This window comes from Corapipo altera, unplaced genomic scaffold (genome assembly GCF_003945725.1).
Source record: "Corapipo altera isolate COAL_440 unplaced genomic scaffold, ASM394572v1 268, whole genome shotgun sequence".
Lineage (NCBI taxonomy): Eukaryota > Metazoa > Chordata > Aves > Passeriformes > Pipridae > Corapipo > Corapipo altera.
In genome coordinates this window covers 1,451,218-1,475,678 of record NW_020884901.1, presented here as the reverse complement: position 1 = coordinate 1,475,678, position 24,461 = coordinate 1,451,218, and the positions used below count along the sequence as shown (strand labels likewise).

The 24,461-nt window shown below is 45.2% G+C and overlaps 1 protein-coding gene across 15 annotated transcripts in view; it reads right to left on the bottom strand.

Annotated features, from left to right (window-relative positions):
- Positions 1-23,213, bottom strand: part of STRBP (spermatid perinuclear RNA binding protein) — a 36,917-nt gene extending 13,704 nt beyond the window's left edge. For 11 of the 15 annotated variants that reach the window (XM_027649709.1, XM_027649711.1, XM_027649710.1 and 8 more), the window contains exons 1-16: positions 23,038-23,213; positions 20,590-20,807; positions 19,717-19,882; positions 17,855-17,999; positions 12,378-12,472; positions 11,863-11,958; positions 11,056-11,167; positions 10,382-10,479; positions 9,821-9,932; positions 9,031-9,123; positions 7,943-8,142; positions 5,818-5,976; positions 4,906-5,040; positions 4,332-4,472; positions 3,668-3,791; positions 1,825-1,869 (exon numbers count right to left, since the gene is read on the bottom strand). In XM_027649709.1, the coding sequence (XP_027505510.1) occupies positions 1,825-1,869; positions 3,668-3,791; positions 4,332-4,472; positions 4,906-5,040; positions 5,818-5,976; positions 7,943-8,142; positions 9,031-9,123; positions 9,821-9,932; positions 10,382-10,479; positions 11,056-11,167; positions 11,863-11,958; positions 12,378-12,472; positions 17,855-17,999; positions 19,717-19,882; positions 20,590-20,807; positions 23,038-23,040 (1,942 nt within the window). In that variant the 5' untranslated portion in view covers positions 23,041-23,213. Of the gene's footprint in view, positions 1-1,824; positions 1,870-3,095; positions 3,392-3,667; positions 3,792-4,331; positions 4,473-4,905; positions 5,041-5,817; positions 5,977-7,942; positions 8,143-9,030; positions 9,124-9,820; positions 9,933-10,381; positions 10,480-11,055; positions 11,168-11,862; positions 11,959-12,377; positions 12,473-17,854; positions 18,000-19,716; positions 19,883-20,589; positions 20,808-23,037 lie in introns of those variants that run through there. The other 4 variants (XM_027649701.1, XM_027649706.1, XM_027649707.1 and 1 more) reach the window with 3 other exon arrangements.
- Positions 23,214-24,461: the final 1,248 nt, after the last annotated feature.

The window sequence follows — 24,461 nt, the reverse complement described above, 5'->3', positions numbered from 1 at the left end:
AGAGCACCAGATGATCAAAGTGAAGTTTCCCAACATGCAACAGCTTACAAAGGCAAAGAGACATGTTTACCTTACAGCCAAAAAGCATTATCCCAGAACTTTGCATCACAATCATAAGACATTAAGAACAGAAACTCTTTATGTGAAAAATGGGGGCATCCAATTCCACAATGCTTTGAAGTCAGTGGTATGTCACATATACACAGCTAAGTGCTTAAAATCCAGCTCCCAAAATAGGCAAAAAGAGGAAAAATCCCACAAAACAGAAGGAATGAATGAAAAAAGCAAGAAAAGCTGCAAGGAAATTTGGTAACAGTTGCATTCCTGTCTGCAGCAGGGAAAGGATTCCACATGTCACAGCGTGTCACTGCTTGTAAAAATACAGACATGCAGATGCCACTCATCCTGGTTATCCTCTGAGACTGTTGCTTGGAAAGAACCAAGGGGATTTTTTAAAAATCCATACCCTGAACTAAATTTCCTTTCATTTTTCCCTGAGGAAACACGTAGCTGTTCCTCGTGTGATGCACCACAAAGGACAACACTCCATGGGACAGCCCTGCTGCCAGCTGCCCTTCTGTCAGAGCACGTGGCCAGTCAGCAGGTCTAAAACTGGAGAGGTTTGCTCCAGTTTTAAGGGGATAATTCCACACTGAGTGCAGCCCGTGGGCCCATCCTCCATCCCCTTTCAGTACAGAATTGGACCAGCTGGTCCCAGTCAGGCAAAACAAACACTTTCCATAAAGCAGCAGCATTCTTCCCTTCTTAGAGCTTGTACTGCTGTAAAAGTCATGAAATCAACATTTCAAAATATTCCAAACTTTTATAATAGTATCAGGGGAGTTGGCATTGCCCAAGTGACACAGATTTGGGAGGAATAAGCACTGCAAATGCTAAAAAGCCAAAGTTTCCCATAGGAAAAAGTGCAGGCCTTGAAAAGTGCTGGCCCTTTGAGCAGCAGGCTGTGAGCAGTCCCTGCCACGGGACAGGCTGCTGGGACTGGTTCTGGGGGGCTCAGTTGTGTGTGCCAGGACATATCACTGACTCCAAACTGCTCTGCTCCCATTGCCACATAAACCTCATTCAAAGTAACCAAAAGGGCCGGTTAGAGGAATGCATTGTTAGTCCAGCGTCAAACAAGCCAGTGGGGAGGGAGGGAGAAGCCAAGTTAAGAAAAACCCTTCCATCACAGCTCTCTGGTCATCAGCTCATTTTACAATCTCCATGAAACCAGTGCTTTGCCAGCCTAATATCACACGTTTCATAGTAAAAAGCATTGTGGCAAATGACCATGTCCTGGCTGCCTTCAGTCTGTCACTAACAGTCCAAGCAACCCAAACCCATCCTGTTGTCCCAAGCAGTGGTGGTTTAGCCTGTGGGGGTGGGGGTGTATTTGCCCATAGCCTTCACAGAGTTGACAGCATTAAGGGAGATTTGTCCACAAGCCACTTACACTTGGGGACAAACATTTCACCAACGTTACTGTAATGCCACTTAGCTAAATGTGGGTCAGAGATGCTGAAATAGGCCCTTCGGTAGTCTTTGAATGGAGCACGGGTTGGCTGTAAAAAGTAAGGGAACTACTTCCACTGGGTTCCAGTATAAAGGGAACAGGCAATTAGAACAAGCAGTCCTTCCACAGACCAGGCAAAGCAGAGGCAAAAAGCTACTCCAACCAAAAAAGAACCACAAGGTTATGGCATAAGAGTGTTTTGTCATGGTTTAAGAGCTTTAATCTCTCCGAGTTTCTCCTGGCCCTGGCACCCGTGGACAGCCCCCCCCACTGTGCCCAGGCTCGGGGTGTTACTGACAGTGTGTACCTACCGTAGGCTGGCGCCGCTGTGCTGTACCCATACGGTGCTCCATAGCCTGCAGGGAAACACAGACAGGGTCAGGCACACCTCACTGCACCCTGCAGGGGACTGCAGCAAAGACAGACACCAAAACACCAACATCCTGTGCACTGGCCTGAAGAACAAGCTACCCAGGGACTGCCTCAAGCCTCAGCATCAGAGTTAAATTCCCTATTTCCTTTCCTCAGCATTTTCTTTTCAGCTGAATCCCTCAAGTCTGCACTGTCAGAGCACAGAGTTGGCATGACCCAGAGATCCCATATTTGCTTATGTGCTTCCTAAAACACAAGTGCAGTCTATGCACAGAACAGTCATTTTCCTAAATTTCCATTATGAAGAGGGGAATGCTGTATGCCTGTGGCAAATGCCACATCCCCAGTGGTAAAGCTCCTGTGAATTTTGCTTTCTCTGGCATTTCACGCAGACAAAGTTCCACAGAGGACACCTGAACACCTCCACATAAACAGAGCAAGATTGTTTTCCCTCAGAGAGCAAAGTGTGACTCTGGAGTGAGACAAAGAGCAACAGAGATAACACCAACATTGGTCGTCACTACATCTCAGTGGTTCATGGAGGCTCTACAGGGGGTTTTTCTGTTGAGATTGCTTGTGTCATCACAAAAAGCAAGAGATTTCTGACAAGAATAGAGGATGGAGAGAAATAATCTGTGAAGGCCAAGGCCAATAAAAGCTTACCTGCAGCAACTGGGAAATTAAACTTATTTCTGGAGTAATTCCACACTGGCAAGAAGCATGCCCCTGGCAGGTTAAAGTGTCTCATAAATGACTCCTCAGGCAGACAGACAGTTCCAAAAACAATGTTAACAGCCATTAAAAATGAATTACTGGTTTTTAATATTTAAAATGACATGACCATACAGGAACAATGAAGACGGCAGGCTGCTGACTGTGCCAGGAAGGAAGGCTCCCAAACAACAGGGCTGTGCTGTTGGCACACTGAGCTGCTGGAGGGTGTAATTAGTGCTCATGCTGTAATCTGAAAACCTGAGCATGAGGAATGTAAGTGTTATTTTCTGGAAGCTACTGGATTTGCTTTGACTAAGGCATCTTCAGCATCTCATTCTTACAAATCTGTGGTTCTTAAAACAAGTGAAAACAATGTCTGGATTCCCTTCCCTGTCATCTACATGCTGTAGAGTCACAAAGAAAATGCACTTTGAAAAGTAAGGGGAAGGAGAAAGTGTCCGTTTTGTTAACTTTTTCTTGGTTAAATGTGAAATGGGAACAAGAAGCCTTTGGACTTCCAAAGCAGTTTCTGCTATCAGAACAATGCATGACTCCAGATCAGCCAGAGTATGAACAGAAATTCCTTTATTTTTGGCCACCACAGAAGCTACTGATAGATGCTTCCAGGTGCAGTTCATTTAGAAAGTTTCTGGGAGCTCAGGGACTCTGGAGCCTCCCAACTTCATGTCCACAAGGGTTTCTTGGGAAGGCCACTCCTAATGCTAAACAGCACATGATCCAGGAGGTTCTTAGGTAGGAAGAGAGTTTTGGGAATTGTGCCATGGCAGTCAACTATGAAGAAGACAAATCATAAAATAATAAAGCCAGGAAAGCCATTATGCCCATAACTGTGCTCTGTGCACACCAAGCTTCAAGTTGTACACTCATTTTAAAGGACACGCACTGCCAGCTTTCCATCTCTTTGATTTATTTAGAGCCCCATGAATTCTGCCTTCTGCTTCATCTCAGATGATTAAAGAAATCACTTACGCAGGTGACTGGCACACATGAAAAAGAATGCCCTGGCAGACAAAAATTAAAGTATCAGCTCTGAGTGTGGTGCCTTACCTGGTGTTATGTATCCAGTAGCAGCAGCTGCCCCGACAAATGCCCCTCGTGTTAAAGCACCTCGTCCTCTGCCTCGAACAGCCTGGGCTGCTGCAGAAACAGCTGTATTGACAACCCCTTTAGTCTGCCCAGAGTGACAAAAAATAGCAATTCAGAGAGTGAAAGTGTTGCTGGAATACAAGGCCACCTGCATTAAATGACCCCTTTCGGAGAGCTCTTTAACATGCCAGATGTGCCAGGCTGGCTGGGCACAGGCTGGAGCAGTCTGTGCTGGAGGCTGTGACTGACAGGAGCACGGCAGGCCCCTTGCCTGGGCACTGACTGCAGAGCCCAGCAGTTCCCTCACCCAGACCCCGTTATTTACCTCACATTTGGTCAGCACTGAACACCCCTGGCTTCTGACCCTCTCTCTGCTGCTCCTCCCTGCTCTTTTCCCACCTCCTTACAAGCTTCCTCTCCTCGACCTACAGTACTGTCTTGGCTTCTGTCTTACCCTCCTGAACCCACTGCAGCAGGCCAGGATTTCACCCCAAAGACAAACAACCACCTCACAACAACAGCAGCCTGTGTTAACCTTACTTTACTAGAATGTTGCCTCCTGTATCAAAAAACAATCCAGAGCTGGGATAACAAAGCAGTCCAAAAAGCAAGTAACAATTCTTACCTGAGGAAGAATCTTCTTCTTCTTCTTGTTCGCTGCATTAGGCCCAGAAAACAGTTTTTCAAGTGCTGCTAATGCAGCACTTGCTTTTGCTACCTTCTTGTTTGGGCCTGCACCTCTGAACTTCTGCCCATCTACTTCTACCTGAAAATTGAGACATGAGTTTATGCCTAGTATTGATCTCTGGGAATACCATACTGCACCCACTGGGCTGAGGTGCCACCCACAGAGCACCTGAGGAGGAAAAAATCGTCTTGTGTTTTATGTGACAAATTTCCATTCATTCTAGATATGAAGCTGGTAAAGGATACCAGGGTTATCCTGAGAACCAGTGTATCCCATATACTGGGAATCTGGAAACCACAAGTGCAATTCAGAGAGGAGCAGAATCTATTGGCTACTGGATTTAGCCCATCCCCTGGAGCCTTCCTTGACAGGAATCACGTGAGGCTTCCCTCATCTTCATCAATGCCTTACAGACCAACATCCTTGCCTGCACTGTACCCTGATCTGCAGCAGGAAGGGGCTCTGACCCATGGTAATCAACCCCCCACAACTGCAGCTCTGCTGCACTCACCTCCATCACAAAGCGCTTGTCGTGGCTCCCCCCAGTCTCAGAGATGAGCTCGTACTTGAGACCTCTTCTCTTTTCATTGAGCTCCATCACCGGGTTTTTGCCACTTGCTGTGAGTATGGGACCCTGAGTTCTTACCTAGAGAGACATTCAGGGTGTTACTTTAGAGCCTTTATCTCTTCAAAAGGTGGCCAAAGCTGTGCAGACCTGTATCCCAGGTAACACTGCCTTGGCTGCAGCAAGATGTGCTGTGCTGGCAGAGCACGTGGGAAGTCTCTGAAGAAGGGCAGGAGGACAAACAATGGTGTCAAAGAAGTCACAGCCATTTGTTAGCGAGGGCAGTGTCCTCATGGCCTGGTCTGGTGCCTGCACAACCTGAACTTGGAACTACAACCCTGAGAGAATGCAGAGCTGAAGGTGGGGCCGTGGTGTCAAGTTCCTTGAAAGGGAAGGGTTTATTATGGAGAGGACAGACCAGCCTTCCCAACCCTGCACACGTCTCTGCTCTGTCTAATTACGGCCTGGCACTGCCCAGCTCTGACTGAAGGAGTCTCATACCCCGGGTCACGTGTTTCAGCAGAAATATCTGTTACTGTTTGGAGAGCAAGGAAGGTAAAGCTGAGATCTCAGCACACCAGCGGATCAGCCTGCAATGGAATGCTCTCAGCCACGGTTACAAACAAGGCAGTTGGGTTTAAAACACCCCCTTTCCCTGGAAATTTCTCAGTGGACTAAACATGTATGTGATTTGAGTTATCCATGATAACACACTGTCTGGAAATTAAGTGTCTCCCAACTGAAGAAATTCATGTTTTAATATCTTGACAAGTAGAAGAACAGGAAAAAACCCCAGTAAAAAGCAAAAACCCAAAGCCCACATCTCTCTGTCACTTGTACCTTCCAGGCAGTCCTCACCTCTAGGGTAGCAGAGTTGTCCGCTGTGGAATTTCCAGTATTATTGCTTGAGATTGAAGACGTAGTTTCATTTTTACCTTCAGTATCTGATTTTTCATCAGAACTCACACACTCCGCATCTGCATCAAAACCAGTGGGATACCCCATGGCTTGTAAAACCTACAACAAAGCCCCGGGAAATGAACTGTGACAGAGGCAGCGGGACAGGAACAAATACAAAGCTGATCACAACACCAAAAAACATCCATACACTTAATACAAGCAGATTGCTTAGAATGGTAGTTTTCTCCTATTTAAAATGGAGATAACCATTTCAATGGATATCAGTGGGGAATACAGTATCAATGGGAAAATAATTCCAGGTTTCTAAAAGTGGAATCAACACAAACAAGAATTTTAGTCTCAAAGATAGCAATTACTCATGAGCATCATTCACCATCTCAAGAATTCCTTGTAAAATAAGAGATTAAAGACACTGTTTAAAAGCCCAATCACACATGATGTTTCCCCTCTCTGTGTCTATGGACAGATCAGGAGATGGACTGTGGGGCAAACAAGGCAAACAGTCTTGTGAGTATTAAAACCTTGTACAAGATGGTACTTCTGGAGCTCAGTTCCTTCAAAAACATGCTCCACTAGCAAGGCCAGCCTCTCCCTTAACCAGCTTCCTGACCCAGCCGTGCAGAGCTACCAGAGTAAAGGAATCTGAGAGGAACCTGAAGCTCTGCTGAAAATTTAGTCCCAAGAACAAAGTCTGCAAAAATCACTTTGTTCCAACCCTCAGCTGAGAACTGCACAGGTAACCCCGGGCTCAGCTCCCATGCCATCGGGGAACATCTGGATGCATTTTCAGGGCTTCTGCATTTTAAAGAGGTCAGATTAGAAAGTGAAATGGTCACATTATTCCCTGTTATAAGAGTGGGAAGGCAGGGCCTGGATCTGCTAGGAAAGGAAAGAAAGAAAAAAAGCAAGTCTCTACCACACCACCCATTTCCTCTTGGCTTGAATCGTGGATGTTTTGATGTGTAAATTTAGAGAAAACAGAGCTGGGTCGGCACCAGCACAGATCTGGCTGATGCAGAGAGGTTCAAGGGCAGAGCAGTCACAGCTTTTCAGGGCAAGTGGGTTTTTTGGGTCTTTTTTTTAACAATTGCAGGGAGGGAGGCAAAATAAAAAGAATAAGGCAGAAGGTCTGGAAGGACACACATGCAGAGAGCTACTTTTCCTGGAGGAACAACACATGCCCTCAGATACTTCTGGACACTTTGAACTTGAAAGCACATAGGACAATGGGATTTTGAAAACTGAAGTCAAAGGAAAGCAGAAAGTTGCCAGATGAAGCTTCTGAAAAGGAAATTCTTGTTCAAAACAAAACAAAGCACAGAACGACAGATGGGCCTGTTCCTGTCAGAGGTGCAGTTCTGTTAACAAAGGTTCTTTCACAGAACCGGTTAGGTTGGAAAAGACCTGTAAGATCATCAAATCCAACCATGGGTTACCCCAGCCCTGCCAAGCCCCCACTGAACCACGTCCCCAAGCACCACATGTGGGGTGATGCTCACACTGGGTGTTCCAGTCTGCCACTGCTGTCATGTAGAGCACCCCCAAGAAGAACAGCAGGTTGACTCGTCCCAGAATGAGACCACAGTCCTAGTGGAAATTTGACTGGAGACCCATCATTTACATCCACTGCTCCTCCCAGTACACAAAGGTACTCTTTCAGACACTGAGGCCAGGAAACAACTCCATCTTTCCAGGTGCTCACAAGCCAGGAATGGACAGAAGGAAGGGGAGAAAGAGGGAGCCACCAGCATGCTGTTTCCAGACCAACATAGGAAGGAATAGAACAGAACTCAACTGAATCCCCCCCATGCAGGACTTGACCACCACATTCAGTCCACTGCAATATGAGCTGACCTGCAGAGCCCTGGCAAGTTCTGCCCCCCAACAGCACAAAACCAGTGATGCTCTTTGAACCATGCCCAGCTGTGTTTAAAGCACACAGGAAGCAGATCAGCTTCATCCAATGTTTTTTTAATTTTGAGGTTTCATATTTCTAGTTCTATCCACATTTCATACTCTGTCCCAAGATCTGGGGTTAGCAGATTACTTGAGGCTGCCTTACCTTCACTGCCACATGGAGCTTGGCTGTTTTCTTAGAAGGTCCTGATGCTTCATAAGTCGTACCATCAACATCTACAGACATTGTGAAGACTGGGGCATGGACTGGACCAGACTGTGACAGCAGCTTATACTGAAGCCCTGGCCTGATTTGGTTCAGCCTCATCAGAGCATTCATGAGATCTATTGCTTTACTATCTAGTACTAGTACGAGATAGTAGAAAGGGTGGGGGAAGGAGGGGGAAGGAAAATGAACAAAACAAGATGAACAGAAAAATGAAACAGTTTGCATTTCAGTGCCTTCTGTTTGTATCAAGGAGCAAAACCACCCCTTGGCCTCTCAGAGGGTGAGGAGAGCCATAACACTGTTAAGGCTTTAATAAGATTAATTATATCATTTAATATAAACTATAATATTTAATATAAACTATATTATTTAATAAGTCTAATTTGGGGTAGCAACTATAATTACCCGTTTTTATATTAACACAACTCTTTTGCAGCTAGCTGTACTCTTCCTGGCTGCTATAAAAGGAGTAACAAGTTTTATAGGTAGTGGGGAACAAGGTCCAGAGCTGGCACCCAGGTAGCACAATGCAAATATCCCCAGAAGGACTGGATCCCAGCAACGCCAAGAGACCTCCAGTCTGTGCCTATATGCAACATTAACGTTTTGTAGACCAAAAATTTTTATTTTTTTTTTTGTGGGAGGTCTTGGGAGACCAAGAAGGGTAATAATGCAGAGTCCAATCTTCACTCAGCAAAGTCAGTGCAGTACTTTGAAAAACCCACAGTATAGGGACATTATCAATAAAATCCCTCAGCTGCTTGGACAACTTCAATTCTAGTGTAACTTGATGGGTAATCCCAGTTAAAAATGCAAATCATTCAGTTAGTAAAACATGTCAGGGGAAATTCAGATGCACAGTAAGAGATGTGTTTGACATTCCAAATGCGGGGTGATAGAGACAACATCTTTTTGTTCCAAAGACTTTTTCACATGCTCTACCACACCAACACAGAGAAGCTTTTAAAGCAGCTCCCCCTGTACAATAGATCTTTGAAAACAGAATGGAGAAGTGCTGCACTTACTTTTCCTCAGATTACGCTTCATCTTTTTATTTGGATCCTTGTCATCCCCGACACTGTCTTCAAAGGGTCTCTTCAGAGCAGACGAGCCTGTACCTGGGGTATAAAGTTCCTTGTAATATGGATATGCCATTAGAAAAACAGCATTCCACAGCAGGAGTCTGATTAGTCCCACACGGTTCCTTGCTTGTTTATAGTGACAAGAGCTCATCCATCAGTCACAGCTCTCTTATTGCTGCACAGAAGCCAATATTGGTTTACTGCTCAGTGCACCAGGCCAGGCAGGACGTCTGTGGCCAATACCAGGTGGGAGACAAGCCTTGCAAACCTGCAGGGCTGTTTTCCACAGTTACTCTTAAGGCAAGAACTCCACCAGTATGGTTTTTACAAAAAATACAAGTGGAAATTTATTTTTATTAGATGTATATTGTTTTCTAGGAAGAATCCTTGGGTAATTCTTATTATGGACACTCATTATATGCTTTTTGACAGTTTACAGTCTTTACTTCCCAGCATAAGAATCAAATGCTACTTCTGCTCTTCTTTCTGCTTAAAGAAATTAATCAGCTCTATTGTAGCTGTACCCCCACTCCTCTCTTGGTATTTCTAGAGAACAGAAATTCCAGATTTTCTCCTAACTATGAATTATTTAAAAAAAAAAATCACCCCGCATATAACACAAAGAAAAGCCTCTACTTCACATTCACAGCACATAACTCAGGAACTTCACCCATTCTAAATTAACCCCTAGTTTACTGCCCAATCAGTGATTTTTGGAACAAATGATACCTACCTTCTTTGTCAGTTACTGACCAGGAATATTTCTGAAATGACTTATTGGATGGGAGGGGATCCATTTCCAACACCTTATAGATCTGCCCAAAGGCTGATAGTCTGAGGGCATGCTGCGGGGGGACAGGAGAAACAGGGGTTACATCCCAGCAGGACTGCACATCAGCTGGCCAAGTTTGTAGATAAGTCTGTAGACACAAGCCCCCTCCTCTGAGGAGACAGCTTCTCCAGCTGGGGAGAATGCCACTGTCCAAAAATATGCAACTGGTTAATTCCTGGCACACGGGGTGGGTGCGGGGGCAGCACCTCCCTGAGGGGAGCCCACCCCGGGCTCTGTGCCACAGGCACCGAGGTGGGATGTGAGCAGGGCACAGGCAATCCCACTGCCTGAGGGGATTCACACACACTGAACTCCTGCACTCCTGAACTGGGGGGTTAACCTGGCCAGGGTAGCACCCCACAAGAACTGCCAGGACTGCCATGGAATAAGTTCCCCTGGCAGAGGAGAACTGGTGCTGATGAGCTGCTCTCCCTGCTGCAGTCCATCTGCAGGGTGTCCTACCTGGGCACTGTGTGTAATGGCTTCTTTTTGCTGCACTGTCATGTCAGACAAAGCGTCCGTGGGCTCGCGCTCGCAGGGGTCTTGCAGACCCGGCCCTCCTGGCGGGGAGAGAGAGGCAGAGGGATTACTGGGAGGGAAGAGAAGCAATATGGAAACAGGGGCTGACAGGGAATGCTGAAGGCTGGGACTGGCTGCTGCAGAGTGGGGAGCACACCTTCTCCAGCAGGGAGCCAGACCTCATACAGAGCAAGCTGACCCCGAGGTTTTAATCCTTGCAGTAGTGGCCAGAGAACTTAGCAGGGTAACGCTGCACGTGTGTGATAACATGAACTGAAAGCAGTAGGTTTAAAAATAAAAAAATCCAAATAATTTGGACAGCTACATAGTCTATTTATTTGTAACCTCTTAATGAGATCGGGGTTAATTTATGCGCATTCCTTTCGTCCCCCATTAACCTCTCCTGCAGTGGCAGTACTCATTCACACAGTGACCACCATGCAACCTCCTTTTTTTTTTTTTTTTTAATTTTAATTTTACACAAGAAACCATTAGTTTCAGTCCAGAGCAGATTCAGAGTTCAAGGCAGGCATTTCTCATCTAATCCTACAGCAAGAGCTAAATTTAAAGCTGGCTGATCAACCCCTTGTGTTCCTGGGGTTCATTTGGCCCCTTACCGGGAAGCAGAATTCCAGATGCCAAACACTCCATGACTCGTCGCAACGCTTCCCCAGGGCCCAAAGGTCTATTACAAGTACCTATAGATTTTTCACATATAAGCTCGAGTGGCTAGAAGACATTAAATTACGATTAGTATGGACATAAGGGTAACTGTGACTGCAGTTAAATATGGAGGGGCAGAGGGAAAGAAAAGGTTACTCATTTTTAATCCACTACAGGTCTAATGGACAGGCCCATCCCAGAGGAGGCCACATCCTTGTTCATGGCACACGGTTTTGTCCCCTGCTCTGAGCTGCCTTCAGAGGACACCAACTGCTCTCCGCTGTCTGCCCAGGAAGTTGGAAAGGAGGAGCCTCTCAAGCCAGGTCAGGTGAGTGTTCTGCACCTCTCAGAGGGTTTTCAGAGAGAAACACCAGCACCACTGACCTACAGAGTGTTCCTCTCTGGGCACGAGAGCAAACCTGCCCCTCTGGAAGGGTAAGAGCTGCTGGCAGGAGGGGCACTGTCATGGGAGCAGGGTTCTTTTGGAAAGCTAAGCAAGAGGGACTGAAGGCAACAAGTGGGATTCTCTTGCAAATGCTCAGGGCTGCATGAGGCCCACAGCAGTGTGTGTCCTTCCATGGCATCAGTACACTGACAGACTGAAGGAATACTCTCCTTCTCTTCCCTATGCAGGGAGAAAAGGGTCAGGGCTTTAAGGAGGAGTCTCATAGAGGACACTGCTCTCTCCAGTCCAGACATTGCTACAAGTCTCAGGAGATCTGAGACCTGACCTTGTGGCCTTCAGCTCTTTCTGTACTTACCCAGCCTTTCAGTGGTGCCCATGTGGGGACTCTGTTGCACAAATCCCGCAGAATACGAAGGACAATTACACATGATTTTAGTCCATTTGCCCTGGCCTAAAACAAACAAAATGATTCCAATACACCTGCAAAAGCCTGGCCTTCAATTTTGCTTTTCTTTTTAAATGCACAGAGTCCTGGGATAGATTATTTTTTTTTAATTATTACTTAATACTTAATCAGCTTCATGCAAAATAAAAACACTTCTATAAAAGTACAAGACTTGAATTTAGAGAGACATATAAAAAAAGGAAGCGAAATGTCAAGATTGCTTTTGTAGCCTCATGACAACTCTGGACCAGCTGGCTGTCTCCCTGCCACGTTTGCCCTCGCACAGTACAGCACTGGGGTCGGAATTCTAGACCTTTGCTCTAGGAGGGACTAGTCAGAAATTAAAGAGGCATTAAAATTAAAAGTGTCTCAAATTAAAACCTCGTAAGGCTACAATAACAACAAGGTAAGAACAAATAGCCAACCTGAAACCATTTGGCGTGCCGCAGAGACGCCAAGGCCTCCAGGCATTTCTGCCTGTCCAATAAGTCCGGAGGATCTTTCATCGCAACATTATCTACTGGTAAAAATGGGATAAAAAGAGACATACAATTTGACCAAGGGGTTTCTGTCACAATACAAAAAGAGCGGCAGCATCTCAATGAGATAATAAGACTCCCAGAATTTTAAGTGCACTGTGTTATTTAATTTAAACAAGCCATTAAAGGTAGTAAATGTGCACGTGTGCAACAGAAGCAAAGGCATTCACTCCTTGTAAAATAATAGTAATAATAAAGGTGGCCACTGCTACAGACAATCTGGGATCTTATTAAAAATGTAGAACACATTTCAGGGCAGAAAATAGCTATATAGCACTTTTCCTTTTTTTTTTTTTTTCTGTTGGGATGTACTGGGCTTTTTTTCTTCTTCTTTTCCTTCTTTGTGACTTTTATTCCACAAAGGTGGCAGAGAATTTCAAAGCTCCTTTGGACAAGAGGAAGATATTCTCAGGGGGGTATAAAAAAAATTTGTAATAGAAAGTGAAGTTACATCCATGCAATTGAGAATTCCAGAGAAAAACATTGAATATATTTGAAATAGTATTGCATGGACAGTACTAGCCAGTATAATTCAGCAAAAGAAATACATGGGAAGTGCTAGTACAATATTGTAGTTTGATTAGTCTTTCATATAACCAGAGCATATGAAAGAGTGAGAGAGTTTGGTAACTTCCACATCATGAATGGATTCAACAGGAAGTGCCCTCTTGTAAAAATCCGCCCAACAGCAACTGAAATCAACAGAGGAGATTCAAAGATGCATTTGAGAGACAAGACACTGGTATTTTCTGTGCAGGTTTACACTTTTTTCCCCCTTTTTTCCCCTCTTTTTCTTTTTTTCATCCAGCTTGCAACAAACTGCCTTTAGCAGTCACATCTGAGTCTGTGTTAAGGGACATTATGCATCAGTCCCTTCTTCCCTATTTATTTATTTTAATCCTAAGGAGTTCATAGCATTCAGATTCTCTGGAAACTCTGTATAATTGACAGATTTTGCATATCTCTGAAATCAGATTACAAACATACTAGTTTTAGCTGACATGAGAGGAACACACTGGAAGAACTAAATGAACCCATGACTCAACTAAAACCTTGAATATGTTATTTTTCTCTGAATACACCATTACTGTTGACTTAAAAATAAATATACTCTTTTCATTACTCATAATGGTCTTTAGACACCCTTGCAGAACTGAATGAAATACAAAATCCATTTCAAATGGAAGACTCTGCTAGATAAGCCAAGTCCAGCAAGACATTTAAAAAACCAGGACAAGGTAGGAGAAAAAAGTACCATCAGTTTGTAGTTGAATTTATTAGTGACATCTTATTAGTGACATCTCTAAGTACATTTTCAGGGGTTACTTTGAACAGTATTGGCTGCACGAGCAATTGCACCTTTAATGTTAAAGCTGCCTCCCCTCCTATGCCCTTCCCTGGGAAGGTTGCTCTGGTAAAAGCACTTCATGTTATGATGGAAAAAAGAGCCCAGAGCCAAAAAACCCCCCCGAGTGTAAAACTGAACAGAACCAGTATCTTGTCTGACAGGTGATGGCTGCAGTTCACAGCTGCTGGCTCAAGTGCTATAAGCTTATTTTCTAACCCCTGTGAACTTCGCAGCAGATATTTGCATTGTTTGTTATTGCCCTCATCAACAGCATTCCAGGATTGGGATTAATCACTCCTCTTGTCTCTTTTCCAAATGAAGGCTGCAAAGTATCAAAGCACTGGATTTCTTTGAGCACAAAAGGTCACTTTGGAATGCAAGATTTGTTTTTAAATTTCCTTTGCAGTTTCGTTCTTTCCAGGAGTGACGTTTTGTGGCACATGATTACTGAACATCCATCTGTGTATTTCTGTGAGGAAACTTCACTGGGACAATATAAACATCTGCTTAAAGCTCAAGTATTGTATCAAACAAGTACTGTCAATGAATGATCAGAATCTTATTTTAAAACGTTAGAAATGGCAAAGGTGACTGACTGCAAAATGATTAATTTTTTGCAATGAACTGGGACTCTTAAGTGTTGTACCAGGCTTTGCTAAAGTGTGTTGCAGCCATTGACAAAGTAATTTAATTTTTCCTTTAAATTAAAAACAAATAGAGTGTCATCTGTCATTCAGGTGAACCAAAGACCTCCTAAGATTTACTTCAACAAGTTAGAATCATACTTCTTTCTACAGGATTAAGGGTGTTTCCCAAGGTCTAATTTACAAATATCTTGGAGGATTTTGCCAATTGCCAGTTCAGTCCCAGTGTCCTGACGTTGCAGTCAGCCAACTTTTGGGTGCAAGATTCTATTAAACAGAAAGATGAAGAGAACAGGCAGTGAAGAGGGTGAGCGGCTTGCAGCGGGCTCCCTTCGGACCCCTCGGGAGAATGGCATGTTTCTTCATGCTCTGCCAGTCAGGAAAGTGAGACCCAATAGAAATTTCAAATGGGATTGCAAAGCTTTCCTTTTTCTCTTGTAGTTTTAACAAGGGCAATGATCCAAGGAGTTTAATAAAGAGTAAGTTGTAAAGCCCTGACTTTAGCTCCCACTGTTCAGCGCAGAACCAATCCCTTGGGAATTCTCTCCCCACTGCTGGACACATTCTCTTCACACAGGAGCTGCCAACTCCAGTCATTTGCAGCTGTACAAGGAGCCTCATCTTCTCTGGAGAGGGAAGGTCAAAATCTGGGGCTTGTTGCCCCTCCAGAGGCATTGGCCCCGTGGGAGCCCCACTGGCCACGTGTGCCCGGCCAAGGGCGGCAGAGGCAGACGGGCTGGGCAGTCCTGCTCCAGGAGCAACAGGATCTGAGCCCCACTTTGTGATTACATCATTTTGTTGGTACTGTACACTCAGTAACAACAACTGATTTGCAAGCTACAAGGTTTGGAAAGCCCAATTTATATTTGATGCTGTGACTAAAAACTCAGTTCCTTAAGGGGTTTAAAATTTAAACTGATGCAAAATGCAGGAATTTTAGGTGCTTGGCTTCTCAAGTCAACATGAGAAAGCAGAGCTTTATGGGTAGCTGTTTGTGAGAACACTGAAATGCACACACACACTGGGCCACTATTTATTTTTGCTAACGAGCAGCAAAAACAAATAGGACAAACACCACATCTTAAACATGAACACTTCTCCAAAGAGGTGGGGACTGAAGAGAAATCCAGGAATGTTTTTCGATACATTCTGACATCAGGGCATGAAGGCACACACAGCATTCCTACAGAACAGATGGGAGCACTGGGACCGAGGGCCGTTGGCCTGACCTTGCCGTTGGTTAGAGGACAGATTAGTGCTAATCCCACCGACCGAAACCTTGGTCAGTGCCCCGCAGGCTCTGCGCCCGGAGCCCGGCTCCATCTTACAGGGAAGATGAAAGGCAAGCTGAGCTGCATTTCGAGCTCCTTCACTCGAAAGAATGCAGGGAGTAAACTAACAAGTTTGTAAAACTGCATAGGAAGTGTATTTACATTTGGCTGCCGTTGTTCAGGGGTACTGGAAAAACATGGCACTGCTTTGGAGATCAAGGTGTTTTCACCAGTTCCTCCAGTTATTTTCCCTTGATATTAGACATGAAACTTTTTTGGTCTGAATCTAAGTGAAAGTCACCTAAATGTGGTTGGAAGCATTATGAAAAAAAGTATCCCCTCCATTTCAGTTTACTTAGTGACATCTGCACAATGCTTCACACACCTTGAAAAGGAATATGATAAGTGTTCCCTTGTGATGAATCAGTGTCAAGGAACCTGGGCTTTAAAATCAGTGTCAAGGAACCTGGATCCTTTAAAACAGGATCCATGACCCTGTTCCCTCTCTCATCAGCTGTACAGAATGACACACAGAACCACTCCAAGAGAAGTGGTAAAACCAATTTAAGTTTAACAAAAAAAGAGTAGAGAACTTTAAAAAATATTTTAATATACTGAAAACAAAATAGAACACCTACGTATTAAGTATGAGAAAGCATAAAAATTCTAATCCCCCTTCAGTCTGAGTTCAGAAGACCCTGGACTTCATTGCTGCAACAGCATCACTTTTTGCAAGAAAATACTTGGGCAGGAGCCTTTGTGCAAAATTCTATCCCCTTGTGGGAACCTCACAAAACCTTCCCCATCAGAATTTGTTCTGCACTTTGTGCTCTCCCATCAACATGGATCAGCTGCAGCAGCTCCAGGGCTGATCTCAGCATCTTGTGGGAAGTTGAACAACTAAAGCAATGTGCAGTTTATTTTTAATGGCCTTGTAAAGAGCATGGTTACTAATTTGAGAATAAACAGCCAGTGCAATTAGGGGATCTTTGCCATTCATCTGTTCTGTAAGATTTTCTGCATTCAGCTGCTGCCAAAGTGTTCCATGTCTTTGGAAGGGGATCCTTCCTGCCATCGCCTCCAGCAGAGTGAGGAGCAACTGACCAACATTTCCCGGCCCGTCGGTAGTTCAGGTGGGAGAGGGAGGAAGCAAAGGACTCGTGGCAAGTCTAGAAATGGGAAGAGAGCGACAGGGAGTTCCCTAAGCCCACACGGGCCCAGCTGCCTCAGTTGTCATGACAGAGAGTGGCCAGTTGGTCAAAGGTCTGACATCATCCAGTGGCAAAGTTTCTAGGGATAGGTTTGGGAAGCGGAAGCAGAAATTACTGACAAGATTTAAAAAATACAACAGAGTATGGCTACGTTTGCTCTTCTCTACTGCTCTGGGTTTGTTTCCAACCTCCCTGGTCCTACCAGTGAACATTCCTGTCACGGAATTCCTGTCCAACACGGGCACGGAGCTGTGTCGGACATCACGCCGTAGGGGAGAAGGAATGGAAAGGACTAAGTGACAGTTTTCTAGATCTATTTTGCTCTAAGGACATGAGGTACAATGTTCAATTCAGAAGCAAAAGTGCTGTATCACAGCACCGTTAACTTCAATTGTATCCCAGTTAGGAAATTCCTAAAGCCAGAAACATACACATCATCAACCAATAAAAACTGAGGGCCAGGACGACACACTGGCGAGCTTTGCAGGAGAGGGTTTTTACATAAAAACAGAAACATTTTTATGAGTTTTTCAAGAAACTACGAACCAATCCCACTTGACTGACTTAGTTTGCAAACAAGACTGTGCAGCGCCAGGTGCTCAAGAATTAAATCGCAAGTGTAAAGAAAGGAGAACTAAGATCTAATTGTATGTCAAAGTTAACACTGTAGGAATATTGCTGGCCAATGAAGATTAGGCGTATTTACATGAAGATTAAGTGACTGGTGTCTTTTGAAGGCACAGGTAACATAATCTAAGGTGGCGATAGCCAGTCTAGTCAGTACAGCTGATGCACAGCTAAAAGCCTGCTTCCCAATTTAACCCTGTGCTGCACAGTCAGGGCATTTAGCTAGAACAGTCTGAAACCCAAGTTAAAACGCTCTGTGTACCTCCTTCCTTCTTCTCTGCTTCATCTCGGATGAGAGGGGACGTGAGTATCACCTTCAAAGTGAGCTTGGGCTCCTTTGTGTTACGGATAACAATAGCTGCCTCATTTACATGCTCCTCCACCAGATACTTCTCTTCTGTAAGTTTCTGAAAGTCACCAACAAAGATTTCAAGGATCTCCCAATCAGCTGGAAGACTGCAGAATCTGCGTGTGTGCCTCAGCTAGTGAGAAGCCCACAAGACACTGCAATAACAAATAAGGCCTTGCCTTCCTCATTAAAAACCATTTCAAACATTTCTTTTCTAGCCCATACTACAACTGCCTTACCATTCGCTCCATTAACATGCATTGTATCCGAGTTCTCTGCAGTGATCTCTCTGCAGGTCTCTGAGCAGTCCTTTGGGACTCTCTCAACCTCCAGAAGCACAGCGAGAGCCCCAGATGGCTCAGAGTCCTGCAGCCATCCCTTCTGCGTGCGAGTCTGGCTCACAGACCATACGGGTAGAACATGTATCTAATGTCTGTTCCGACTCCTTCCCCTGCTGCATCTGCTCTCCCGCAGCTCCTTTATTGTTGGGAGGAGAATGGCTGAGCATCTGCTCAGGATGAGCCTTCAAAGCAGCAAAGCAGAAGCTGCTGACGTCTCTGTACTGCACTTGCTCCTTTTGTCCACTAATGGGCCTAAACCCTCCTTCCCCCCAGCACCTGATCCCTCTGCAGAACCTCTCCTGTCCTCCATGCCCAGACAGTTGTAGCGTTTCATGAGTCACAGCCTCATCTTTGCTGTAATCCCCACCATAATTCCCCCCAGGATCTTACCTGCTTGTCCCTTGAATTTATTCAGTCTTCACATCTTTTAATTACATCTACTCTCCTGTTTCATCTCACTGTTTTTGAAGCACACACTAACTTTTGTTCTCACTTTCAACCCTCCTCATTTCATGCCTCACTACAAACAAAATTTGCTCTTTAATACTGAATACATCCCTATCATTTTCAAACAAGTAAAATGAACTCTTTACTCCTCAAAAGATCCTTTGCATTTTCAGCTATGGATAGGGCCACATCTCCAGGTACAACATTAGCTCATTAAAACAAGCCCTTTGTGTGAGCAAATAAATGGTGAGAACAGCTGTCAAGAATGGTAAAACACAGGGAGAAAAGCAGATCAGGGGAAAAGCAGATCGAGTTTGGTCGTGGTTTGGAGAGGGGCACTTGCAGTGGAATACCTGGGCAGCTCCTTGGCACCAGTGTTTGTCAGTCTGGAAGCTGAACTGATTGCTCAGCCTTAAACTCAGTCACAAAGGTAGTCTCCCTAAACAAGCTGTAAGTGCTGTCTGCTGCATGCCAACAGCAGAATTAAACAGCCATAAATAAAATGAATATGAGCTCGTGATTAACAGGAGCCAAAGCGAGTGAGTGACCACCTGCAGTGACACATTCTCACCTCAGCAGCACAGAGGGGCTTCTGTGGGAATGCTCGGGGGGGAACCACAGGTTCAGGCAGGAGATGGGACAACAGCAGGGACTGAGTGATCCACTGGAGCAGGGGAGGTTCTGGAACTGCAGTTCAGTCACACTGAGCCCAGAGAGCCCGAATGTGCTGGGTTAGTCCCACACACGAGGGTCACTGCCCTCAGGGCACTGACAGCACAGACAGGAGGAGGCAACAGCAGCAGGAAGATGTTCTGTTTTGTGAGCAAGTACTTCATGGCACCACATTAAACATGTCACATGCCCCAGATTTCGTCCTAGATTCAAACTAAATTCCTTTATATCACTTGTCTGTCTTCCTGGAACAAGTTGCAGCCTTTCCCCAAATACCCTTGGCAGTGCTACCAGGACTGCCCCAGATTAACTCACCTGAATTTGAGCTTGGAGATTGTCTTTAACGATACATAACAAGGTCTTTGTGGGTTTTTCTTTGCACATAAGAACCAGCTCCAGATCCATATCGTCTTTTATCAGCAAGCCCTTTGCAACCAAGCCAATTCTCATCACACCATATAACATCCGACCACCTTGATCCCTGGAAATGAAACAATTTGGGCTAATTAAAATGGCATTTTACTCTGCAGATGCAGTTTAGGAGAACCTTTAAGAGCCACAGTAAAAAACTTCCAAAGCAATGTAAAGACACTTTAGTTTTGAGTCCTGAAAGACTGCAAAAAAAACCAGTTCTGCAGACTGGAAATGCTTCTCTGATAGGTCAGCACGAGTTCTTGTCTCATCCAGTTGTCTCCAAAGGATTTACTGCAGCCTTGGATTACTTTTTTTAAAACAAAAATCATTGTTGGTGTGGGGCTGAGCTGCTGGCTGAGATTAAACCACCACAGCACTGGCAGGTAATGGAGCCTTAGCAAAGTTGGACTGCTGGATTATAAAAACTTCTTTTGCGTATTAAACTGCATGAGCCCCCAAGCACGTGGCTGTGGATTTGCACTGGTGTGTGACAGGGACATATATTTGCTTAAAACTGGTGAAAGGTTTGTCTGCTAAATGCAACTTCACAACACCACAGTAAAACAAACAAAGAAACGGAGAGCAACTGCTGCCCACACTGGGCTCACTGCCATTCCCTGCTCCCACCACAGAAAGTCCAAATATATCCCCTTCCTTCTATGAACCTTCACATGCAGCAGAACCAAGGAACACTGGGACTCTTATTTGGGAGGAGAGGAAGCGCTGAGAGCAGCACAGGGACACAGGGGGAGGGGAGGGGAGGGTGAGGCTCACTTGGCATTGCCTTCCACAGCTTCCTCCTTGGCTTCCACATCACCCTCACACCTGGTAGACTTGTTCTTTTCATCCATCCAGTCAGAGACATGCTTAAGGGCACATTCTACTGTTGATACCATGTTCTGGACAGCTTCAAGTTCCTCTGGAGATGGATAAATGGTTGAGTGTTTCACCATTACGTGGCGGTCATCGTTAGAAAACGATCGGATTGATCTCTGTGGAGGAGTGGGAAACAGGAGGAAAAGAGAGCAAAGTTACTGGATTATCAATAGGACATTGCCTGAATGGGAATCCTCCCTGGCAGGGGTAGTAATGTCTCTTAGGATAACCATGCAGAAGCAATTTCTTTATTTAAATAAACTTTAAAAAGAAAAAAGCAAATGCTTTAAAAAAAGTACAAAAAAAAAATCAGCATTAAAGCAGTAGAACTTACTTTCATTGTTTTTCTCACTTTTCCTTGCCCTCCCCCACCAAGATTCTCTTGGAGAAGAGGGCATGGTCTGGCTGGCTGAGAGTATAACAGAGTGCTGAAGCAGGAGAACACAAAACCCCTGGCTGCATTCCCTTTGACTTGCTTGGTTATTTACATTAACCTTTCAAAGTCAGTGAGAAATCACTTGGACTCTGATCTCACTGAAGGACCTACATCTCATGGAGATACAAACTGTGAGCAACAGCACTGAGAGAAAGGGGGGCTGCCCTACCGTGGGATACTTGCAGGAGTTCAGGTGTTCCTGAATTCCAGCAATCTGTGTTGGGCTGTGCCAGCCTTCAGCAGCTGGATAGCTCAGAGCAAAGGGGAGAGCCAGGGTCCTGATCCCAACCGGGAACCTCACGCCAAGGCAGGGAATTTGGAACATGAGCATCCCAGGGTGGGAGCGGACTGGGCAAAGCACGTGGAAAGGAGGGCAGGCAAGGAGAGAAGATTCCTATTTTGTAGAAGGTGTTGATACTTTCCAAATAAAGTTTTTGCCTATTCTGGATGTGCTGAGTGCAGCCACCTCTCTTCTCTTTATGCCAGGGACAGCAGCAACACACCTTGGAACGTCAGTCAGAGAGCCAGTCCCTCACGTGTGCTGCTGCTGCAGATGGAGTCACAGCAATACAGAGGCTGCAAAAGGCTCAGCAACTGCACAGGGATTTACAAAGCCAGGAATGAAGATGAGCACAGAGATAAGCTGGTAAGAGGAGACTGAAATAATTTCTTTTAAAAAAATTTTCAAATTAATACAGAGATGAGAGTGCTAATTAAAAAAGTCTTGAGTGATATGGCTGAGGAAGGTGGACTTGGGTGGTTGGGTAACCCGTGCTAGGAAGCTTTTGGTTTGTCACACACTCTCCAGGTGAGACTTCTTTGATCTAAGTAGTGCCCCAGACCAGCTGTGATCACAGCACACACCTCTGGCAAGAGCAGCAGTAAGTCTTGGTCTCTACAGACACATCAATCACTCCTGAAAGCCTCCCAGACCTGGGAATCACCAACCAAGAACCTCTGTTCCTCCTACACATTAAGCACCTTAATTAGGTTTCATTTTCACCCCAACTCCATGGGTTTGTAGCTGTACCTATTCCTAATAACACAAAGGGCCTTTAAAGGACCTCAGAGGCCTCTGGGCTGGATCCTCATTAAGGAATTGTCCACGTTTTCCTGGTTTATTCCACTCACTGAGTCCCTTCCATTGAAGGTCAGTGTGATGCCATTCCCTTCCTCACTCCTGTGCTCCCACCCAGATGGATAATTTGGGCAGTAACAGCAGTACATCCATCAGGGGCTGGTATTATCCCCTGTTCTTTGGAAGGCTGCAAAACACTTCCAGGAGGTCCCTCTTGTGGTTATCCATAACATGGATACAGCAGGAGCTGCAGTTTAACAACTCATCCCACCATGTCTTATCTTATCTTACCATCCAGTACTCCATACTGGAACACCTTTACAAATTCATATCTCAGCCATTCCCAATGTGGAGCCAATCCCAGGCAGATGAGAGGTGACTCCTCACTTAACCAACATACACCAGGTATATCTGGCTAAACACATTTCATCTGCACAGAGCCACGTTCAGTCACACACAGGTATGAATAATAATGCTTTTGTGAGAAGAGGTGGAAGGGGAATGTCAGCATTTGGTGATGCAATCTGCCAGTTCAAGGTCACTGATGCTGTTTGCTACAGCCTGCTAATGCCAGTTTTATTAGAAAACCTTATGAGCATCCCCTTGGTTTGTATTTAATAATTCATGTACTGCAGGCTCACAAGACAACTCACTGGTTTTAAGAGGCTGACAATACATCAAACCTCACTTGCTTTGCTCCAAGCACGCAGCACCATCCCTCAGTTAGTGCAAGGTCAGAAAATCCCCTTCCTCGGGTTTGATCAGGCCCCATGCAAGACTGGCAGCAGAGAACACTTTTAATGCAGCCCTGTGAAAGACAACAAATACCTACCATGGTTTGTTAGTGTTTCAGCTCTCTCTCCCTCCCTTTCTCCTTTTCCCTCCTCCTCGGTGTCTTTGCTAAGCACTGTTTTGCCTGACAGAACCTCTTCATAAGCCTCTCAGTCCCTTGACAGCTCAAGAGTTCATACAGCCAAGATGCTCTGGGAGTCACTTTGTCTAATTCACCTGCAAAAAGAGAGAAACAGCTTGAAAGCAGCAGCAAGGGCATGAGGATTCCAGAAGTGCTCGATGCAGCACATGGAGTCCAGCAATGCTCAGAGCACACAGGCTTTGAGATGGGAGCAGCCTCTGATCCAGTTACTCCCCAAGCAGCAGCAGTCACCGGGGAAAGCAGCTCCCTGTGCTGTGCCCACACATGGAACGACTGTCCCGTGTCAGAGCTGATCTCAGGGAGCTCTGTCAGCCACCTGGCAATCCCAGTTCCTGGGATGAGGGCAGGAAATCCAGCACTGCAAACATGCTCCTTGTGAAACCAGCTCAAGAAGTCTCTGTTTTTATGTCACATGCATGTTAGCAATCAAACACACCATATTTAATTATCAAAAAGTAATTATCTTTTGAAATCCCCAGTGCAGCCCTCGACCCTGTGTCAGATGCTGCACAACAAGAACCAAGGCTTCAGGTGGCAATAACTGCAAGTTGTTATTTAAAGAAGGACAAGCACATTCTCCCCAACTGCAGACGTCAGACCTGTGAGCAGCTCAGCTGAAATCACCCACACCGCCTGTGCTGCCCGTACACTGCCTTTCCCAGCACTCAGCATGGAAAAGATCCTGTGAGAGCAGCCTTCTTGTACTAAACTGGGAAACAACCTCCAGCACTGGCAGCAGAAAGCTGCAAATAAATGCTCTGTGAGAGAGAAGAGCAGAAAAACAGAGCAGGTAATGTGAGAGAGGAAAGCATAAGCTCGCTGCACAGCAAGACACTCCAGTCCTTGCAGAAAATTCCTGTTTTCCTTTCACTGCACATACTGTTGCATCAGCTCTCCAGCAATGTTTTGAAGCAATTGCAAACCCAGTCAGTAAATCTGTGCAGCCTGACACATGCACTCAAACGTTTTCCTTTTCTCCCGTATGCCGACCCCCCTTCACCTGCAATATGTTGCATATTGTGTGTCAGAGAATCCTGACATTGTTAGAGATTAAAAGTGTGCTTGGCAACAGCAGAGGGGTAGGTGAGATGACTTGAAAGCTGAGGAGATGCTTAGACTGTGGTGTGATGGAATAATTAAAATGTTGCATCCTGTAGAGATTTGAACTTAACAGGGGAAAAGGCAACAACAAATCCTACTTCCCTATTTGCCTAGTTCGGAAGAAATTAAGCAGGTTTACAGGACCAGCAGGTGCCTGGTAGTTGTTTGTATTGCACAGCCCTGAATTTAGGGTGCAGAATTGGGTACAACAAAAAGCAGCC